Source organism: Oncorhynchus mykiss, chromosome 16 (assembly GCF_013265735.2).
Source record: "Oncorhynchus mykiss isolate Arlee chromosome 16, USDA_OmykA_1.1, whole genome shotgun sequence".
Taxonomy (NCBI): domain Eukaryota; kingdom Metazoa; phylum Chordata; class Actinopteri; order Salmoniformes; family Salmonidae; genus Oncorhynchus; species Oncorhynchus mykiss.
The window spans coordinates 71,774,582-71,782,889 of record NC_048580.1 but is presented as its reverse complement, the minus strand read 5'-3'; the positions used below and the strand labels follow the sequence as shown (position 1 = coordinate 71,782,889).

The window sequence follows — 8,308 nt, the reverse complement described above, 5'->3', positions numbered from 1 at the left end:
CATGTGCACCTGCTGGGACAGTGAAGAGATACACAGTTCACATGTCTGCTCACTGTAGTAAAACATAGATCGAATTAAAACGAGGGAGATAAAAAGAGCTAATGCGATAGAGCTAAATGAGAAAGCAGACCATCTATAAACATCTCACACACCAAGAGGCATCATGCAACTCATTTTATGGAGGGAGCACTTGTGACCAAATGCCATCTGTTAATTAACTCTGGGTAAATATTTTCTTTATTTTTCCAGTATATGAATGTATAAAACTACGGGGAATGTGATGCATCACACACACCTAAGTTAATTCAGTGAGCAGTGTGCTAGTCAAGAACACGTTGTGTTCCAAATAGCGCCCCAGTCACTATATAGTGAACAACTTTTGACCAGGGCCCATTATATAGGGAATAGAGTGCTAATTTGGTACAGAGACAATGAATCACTGACAATGACCTCTGACATTAGCTGCATTAAAAAGGTCAGTGTGATCCGAGTCTGGGGTGACCTTTAGATTGGGGGGGGGGGGGGGTGTAAGTCTTCTGGCTGTAATGGGGACTGTGAGGCTTGGCCCGGAATCAATGTTCAACTCCTGTAGGTTTGTAGGTCATGTTTACTTACTGGAATTCTTTGCATTTTGGTAGATCACCTGCCTAATGGGCCAATCACAGAGCAGGGTCAACTTGTATGCACACTCGGCTCACTTGCCCCAGGCAATAGGTGCAACCCTTAATGTCAATCCTTTAGTGGGGGAAATGGAAAACGTACAAGACCAGCATCTGGGGGGGGGGGGGGGGGGGGGGGGGGGGCAACTTATCCATACAGTTAAAATCCTAGACGACTCAGTTCAGTTCAGACCTACTGTACGACACAAGTCCCCCCCCCCCATTTAATAACCAAATACTGCAGTACAATATAGAAGTACAGAGTACCAACTACCACATTCAGCTCCTCTAGGTCAAGTTTACTGCAGTATCCCACAAGAGTGACATTTTTCATTATACTTGAAAACATACCACACTAAAGAGTGTAAAGAGAAACACAACCAAGTCCCCCTGACTTTGCAGAAATCATAGACACCATTACAAACTGTGACAAATTGTTACATTGCTTTTAATATGAACATATACAACATTTCTACATGGATTTGAAAAATCAGACCGGATTTCAGATGAATGTCCAAAAAAAAAAAAAGGATTAGCCAGTTATTGAATAAGAAATACATCACCCCCAAAAACAGATCAGACCCTATTTAACATATACACAACATAGTATGTATGTACTTGACTTTTAAATATGACTCTTGGCCAAACAGTGAACCCCCCCCCCCCCCCCAAAAAAAAACAAACAATCTTCTGCAACTTCAATGTGACCTCCCAGATCCAGACTTTATATTGGGTATGATTATTTCGCATTAGTGAACAAACAGATTTACAAAACAGCCTCGTCTATCTTCATTAGTGAGACCTCATGACGCCATCTTGTGAACAGCTACGGTGATGGCTCCATGTGTTCTCACTAGAATATTCCTGTGTGGGGGGGGGGGGGGAAGAGATAAACAATCAATGAAAATGTTTACCATAGTAAAAAGCCTGTGGCCAATCAATTGCATTTCAAATCAAGACATGACTAAATAAAATAATGCAATATTCAAAATCACTAACCGACAACAAAAATACTCAACAGTATGCAAATAAACATCACTATTAAAAGCAGTATATTATTACTACTGTTCGCATTGTTTTAGAGATGAGGAAATGTCTTTTCAATACCATAGGCAGGTCACCAGGGCCCATAGTAATGAAGAGTCTTAAAGTAGGATAGCAGCTCCCACCTGTCCATTAGCGTTGCACGGAATACCGAAACGTAGGTACTTCGTTTCGGAATTTGTTTTACTTTCGGTATTGCTGTTAAATGTCTCTCACGTGATTGAGAGGTTAGTCTGTCAGCACAGCCTCTTTATAGCGTGAAGAGCAAAGTGCCTGCTCCAAGTACTAATTTATTGCTAGAGTTGTCGGCGCTGCATTAGCTCTCCAGTCCACTCCTGCTTCACAGCATCTAACACACTCGAATAAAGCAACATGAAATGTTGAAACTGTTCGCAAAAACAAAAATGTCCATACAGGCTAGAACACTTATATACATGCAAGACAATACCGGTAGCTAAGCTTCCAGCTTTAAAGTTGTAGGCTAACTTTCCTTGCTAGCTTACAGTTGAAGTCACTACCTAGTAATATACTTTGTGATAATATGCAAACCATAGCGCATATAATACGCTGATTTCAAACCTGACTGTCACCAAAAACTGCTTACCACTTGGTTTTCCTTTGCCTCGCGTCAGGTTTCCACTAGATTCCTTTATTTTTAGCTCTTTTTTTAATTGCAGAAAACAAAGTATACATACAAGAAGTATTCAAACGCTGGGGGGGGGGGGGGGGGGGGGGGGGGGGGGGGGGGGTACAAATGACTGATTATAAACAAAAGACCTTAAAAGATGCAAACACTGATTGGTTTTAACAGCTTTCTTATTAGAAGAATGTAGAACAGTCAAGAATATTAACAATGATAAAACTATGAATATATTTCCATAAATTCTTTACATGTTGAGCAGGTACTCCCAAACTGGGGGTTACGTGCAATGTCGTATTTTCTTTCTTCACATTTTCAAACAGTACATTTTTATTTTCCAATGAGGGTACAGGGTATACAATCTCTCCCCCCCCCCCCCCCCCCCCCCCCCCCCCCCGACAAGGCAGTTAACCCACTTTTCCTAAGCCGCCATTGTAACTAATAATAATAATTTGTTCTTAACGGACTTGCCTAGTTAAATTTAAGTCTACACTTGTTTGCAAAGCATGTGACAAATAAAATGTAGATTTGTCCAGTTCATTGACTGTGCTGCCACCTTGTGGATATCATAAGTGTGCACCGCTTCATATTTATTTAACTAGGCCAGTCAGTTAAGAACAAATTATTATTTACAATGGCGGCTTAGGAAAAGTGGGTTAACTGCCTTGTCGGGGGGGGGGGGGGGGGGGGGGGGACCTCGCCCAAATGTATACCCTCATTGGAAAATATAAATGTACTGTTTGAAAATGTGAAGAAAGAAAATACGACATTGCACGTACAAATTCTTAATTACATTGACAGCCTACCGGGGAACAGTGGGCTAACTGCCTGGTTCAGGGGCAGAACGACAGATTTTTACCTTGTCAGCTCAGGGATTCGATCTTGCAACCTTTCGGTTACTGGCTCAACGCTCTAACAACTAGGCAACCTGCCGCCCCTTAATATTCATTTTGACAAAGAGACGGACTCCAAAGGCCATTGAGTTTGAATATTTTCAGCTCTATAGATTTATCCAACATGTTACTGGGCCCACCCTACCAAGGGGCTTTCTATTGACATAGCTTCTATTATTGATGTTGCTTTATCTGATCACCACTGTGGATTTTTTTTTACTACCTTGTTGCCAATAGCACAGGGTAATACTGAACACGTTAAGAAACGCCAGCTTACCTCTGAAGTTGCTACCGACTTGAGTATGAACAATACTCCATCACCTATTCTACCTTCCTCTTGTGATGATTTAGTTGATAACTTTTAATAGCAAATGAACAGGCAACAAATTAATGGCATGGCTCCAGTAAGGTTGAACAAGTCCACATCCAAACAGAGAGGCCCTTGGATGAGTGACGAAACAAATACATTAAGAGGGAAATTGCAGAAAGGCAGAGCGGAAGTGGAGAAAGTCAAAGTCGCAGGTCCATTATGATATTCTGAGTGAGCAACTTGGCGTATATAAAACAAGTCAATTAGAAAGATTAGCCTGTCTGGCATATCAAACTTGATCACTAATAAATCACAATAATGTGTGTGCTTCTCGGCCATGGATAGCCAGATAAAAATCCTACCACCGCAAACCTATAAGACAACAAACATTAGGCTGGGTATCAGTCAAACAAGACCTGATGAGAAGTTTAATGATATGTCCACGCAAAGGCACTATGGATTCCCCCCCCGGTTGACACAGACATGCTCAGGAAAGTTATATCACAACTTAAGCCTTCAACTGCCTTCTCTATCCGATCCCCACCATCATATTCAAAACGGTTTTTATTTGCATATCAGAAGAAGCGCGCAAGCCATTGTTCTTCAGCTCTTAGCAATTGGTCAGCCAATCTCCAACCTTCCACTATTTAGCAAAAATTCTGGAGAAATTGGTTCAAACAGTCTGTTTCTCGTAACCACCACAGCAAAAAAATAAACAATAAAAATATAAATTAAAAAAAGTCTGAGCCAAAGCAGAGAATCTGGCCGCATATTCACGAGCAATAAAGATAAAACACCAGCTAAAAAAAAACAACCTAGGTGTCATTTTATATTCTGAACTCAAATTTCAACCACCACATTAGGAATGTGACCAAAATAGCTTTTTACTCCCTGAGGAACATTGCCAAGGTGCAGCATTAAACTACTGTAATGCTCTCTTGTCTGGTCTACCAAGAAAGCCATTGGTCAACCGCAAAACACAGAACGCTGCAGCACGGGTACTGACAAAGACCAGACAGGGAGAGCACACATTACACCGGTTTTAAGGTCTCTGGACTGGCTGCCTGTTAGAAGAACCTTAAATTCAAAACTATTGGTTTTTAAAATCAATTCCAGATTGCGCATCCAAATACGTGTCAAGACATGCTTTTAAGTTATGTACCCAGTAAGTCCCTCAGGTCCTCTGGCACTGGCCTATTAACTATCCCAAAGCCCATGCCCAAGAGGTATGGAAAGGCAGCCTTTAATTATTACACCCCCAGCCTCTCGAATAGCCTGCTAGAGAACATGGTCCGAAACTGTTGACATCTTTAAAGATCTATTTTAAAGCACCTTTTTAGCTTTGATTTTTAGCCATTGTTTGCATTGTTATTATTTTATTTTTAAATCCTCATGTTTGTTTCTATCTTTCTGTGAATCACATTGCATTCCATGTCTGAAATGTGCTGTATAAAAACTTGATTTGATGCATTTACCCCCCCCCCCCCCCCCCCCAAAAAAAATGAAATGCTAAATTAGCTGCTAATGTGGCTGTCATCCTGAACTACAAATCCCATGATGATCCTGAAGTGAAATCCCACCCACCCGGGGCATCAAGCCATGCAAAACAAACTCGCCCTAATATTAACTGGATGTGATTCCTCACCCCGAATCTGACTCCAGGCACACTGTGGGACTGTCTGTAGGGTCTCTGGTGAGAGAGGCTGCCTGTCTGGCCAGTACAGATACCACTCCCCCATGCTCATCAGACAGAGAGCCGCGACCTGAAATAAACACAAGGAGACAAAGTAGACTCCGATTTTGTCATATGGAATGTCAAAATGTAGGCTGATCTTGTGATAAGTTACCTAGTATCAAAAGTGGACCTGACAATTGCTAGGCATCACCAGAGAACAGGATTTAGCTCTAGCTAGGCTACTATTATTTGATGTATTGCAGCGTCTAATATTTGTTACTGTTGCCATTTCAAGGATATATTTTCATAGTTTTCAAACATTCAGTTAGTCTTTTGTTGAAGTGTTAAACGTTAGAGGCAGTTACCAGACACAGGCTGCAAAACAGTTAGCTAGCTAGCAGCATTTCCCCCCAATGACGAATGATGGACTACTAGCTATGGAACCCTGACCTGTTCACCGGATGTGCTACTTAGTACCTTGTCCTGGAAGCCGACTGACAGTTACTCCTGAGGTGCTGATGTGTTGCACCCTCTATAACCACTGATTATTATTTCATCCTGCTGGTCACCTATGAACATCTTGAAGAACGATCTGGCCTTGATGGCCATATACTCTATCGCCATAGCCTGAAAACGATTGGCCACTCCTCGGGGCCTGGTTCCTCTAGGTTGCTTCCTAGGTTCCTGCCTTAATAGGGAGTTTTTCCATAGTCGCTATGGTTCTCTGGGTATCTCTGTGTAAGCACAGTGACAACTGCTGATACAGGGCATTGTGAAATACATGTTATTGATTTGACGACGACTGCGTGTGGTCGGTCGTCAGTTAAACATTTTGTCTGCTGAATAGTCAGATACATAAAAAGACAGCAACAAGAAATGAGGACTTTACTTACAGCCTAGAATATGTCCTTGTTGGTCCGTGCAGAGAACTCCGACAATGGCTGGATTCTTCATGCTATCATATCAAAACAACATTTGAGGAATATTTTCACATAATTTAACGATTTGGTACAATCAAATAAGTTTCGATCAAATAATCACTTACGTATCATCCAGATGTTGCTCAAGAGTCGACTCCATGGTTATGATAGCGTTAGCTGCAATTAATAACTGGGACATTTGCCGATAATTTGTTTGTGATTGTCTGCTTTCTGACTTTTCTCGAGTCAGTCAGCTGATGCGCATTCCTACGGAAACCATCGAAGGCTAAATTACACCAAACGCGATTCCTTTTGATTTTTTTCTGGAATGGAAAGGAGGGTGGAGAGAGAACACAACTTTACAAAATAAGAACAGCTTCTTCTCTCCCAAAAGCAATAGACATACAACAATATACTCTTGTTGGTAAGCTACCCCCACTTTACATAAGTGGTTCTCAAACCTCTCCTCAGGACCCTTCTTCTGTAGGTTTTATGGCAGACTACAACCCAAAAAGGTGCGTTACCGCCACCAACTGGACAGGGTTGAGAAAACCAAGGCAAAAAATAAAAACCCATACGTGATAGGAAAAACTTAATCCACCCAAAATAAAAAAATAAAAAAAACACATTAACAAAACCAAAACCCCCACGTATTCCTTAAAATCTCCCTTTTCAGGCTCTATGACCTGACAGGGTGGTACGGCTCGTGACAATACTCCATGCAACTCCTCCAATGAGAAGTTCTTTCAGTCCTTGGGAACCGTTCCGTCGCATCCACAATGATATGCATTTTCCTGAACTCCCTCTCCACCACGGCAGTGCCATTAATCCCCATAGCTATAAAAAGGCCATCTACTTAACCTTGAACATATCTGGGTCCTGCTGCTGAACGACAACGCCTGCAGCCTTCAGTGAAGATCTGTCCACCATCATGGATTCTTCAGGAGCACCATTCAAAACCTCAACCCTTTTAACAGGAGCTGCATATGAAATGCTCTGGACAGCCCTGTCTTTGGCCATCTCATTCTCTTTCACCCTTGTTTGTCATTCCAAAGATGTGGCTTGTTCCAAAGATGTGGCTTCATGGTTCCCACCACAGTGGCAACATGTCACGTTTTCATTACTTTTAAAACACAGGATATTATCTTTTCCACTTCTTGGCTTCTCCCTTCTGCAAACACTTAAAACATTTCCAGAAGTTTACAGCGATCCCACTGCATTGGTCTTGGGATCCACGCTCTGACTCTGTAGTTTATATAGGCAAACTGCACTTGAGTAGGGAGAGACTCCATTAAAAAAATAAAAAATAAAAAACCCAGAAGAACAGATACTCTTCACTTTCTCCTCATTGACCATACGATTCATCTGACAAACATCAATCACTCCAGGAATATTTTCCCATCTCTGTAACGTCGACTTCCCAAAAGACGCCAGATATTACCCCGTGTAGACGTGCCCTGTTCCGAAGAGACACACAGGACACATCAAACTTTTCAAATCTGGTGAGACGCAACACACGCATCTTCTGCTCCTCAGATGAACAAAAAAAAAATCTAAACAAGCCTGCCACTCGTGATCCTCACAGCCTTCACTTTACCCAAAACTCTCCACCAGTTTGGGTATATCAAATAGATTCTTCAAAATTGGTAATCCAATCAGCTGCTCCGCATTAAGAAAATGGATTCCTAAGGGATAAGGGACATTCTCATCACTGTATGCTAATTGCTCAGTTTTCTATTCTTTTGGACAATATTCCAATTTTCCTTGATTACCCCACCATTATATTCACGCTCCACATCAACATCCGCTGCCGTCATTTTTTTTTCAGTCTCACTCTCCTCAGTCAGTCACTCACCCTACTCAAGCCGTTCCATGTATTTTATCTATTCCAGAGCTAGCACACCTGATTCAACTTGTTACCTAATCATCAAGCCCTTGAATTGGTGAATCGACTGAGCTTGTTCAGGGCTACAACAAAATTGTGAAAAGTCTGAGGCTCCTCGAGGAGAGGTTTGAGAACCAGTGAAGATTGATATCCTTTACCAACTAGGCCTTAAGTGATTGATAAATAAACAACATTTGCATACATCCCAGAGTGATTCACCCAGTGAAAATGATTCCAAACTCAAATTTGACCCTTTTTATTCAAATAGATAAGCATACTGTG

General features: G+C 41.6%; 1 protein-coding gene across 2 annotated transcripts; it reads right to left on the bottom strand.

Annotated features, from left to right (window-relative positions):
* Positions 1 to 1,086: 1,086 nt before the first annotated feature.
* xip (Hepatitis B virus X-interacting protein) lies at positions 1,087 to 7,998 on the bottom strand. Of its 2 annotated transcripts, XM_036945760.1 has the most exons (5): positions 7,919 to 7,998; positions 6,267 to 6,464; positions 6,115 to 6,176; positions 5,192 to 5,309; positions 1,087 to 1,523 (listed from the first exon to the last, which is right to left on the bottom strand). In XM_036945760.1, the coding sequence occupies exons 2-5, from the start codon at positions 6,338 to 6,340 to the stop codon at positions 1,463 to 1,465; spliced, it is 315 nt and encodes a 104-aa protein (XP_036801655.1). In that variant the 5' UTR covers positions 6,341 to 6,464; positions 7,919 to 7,998; the 3' UTR covers positions 1,087 to 1,462.
* Positions 7,999 to 8,308: the final 310 nt, after the last annotated feature.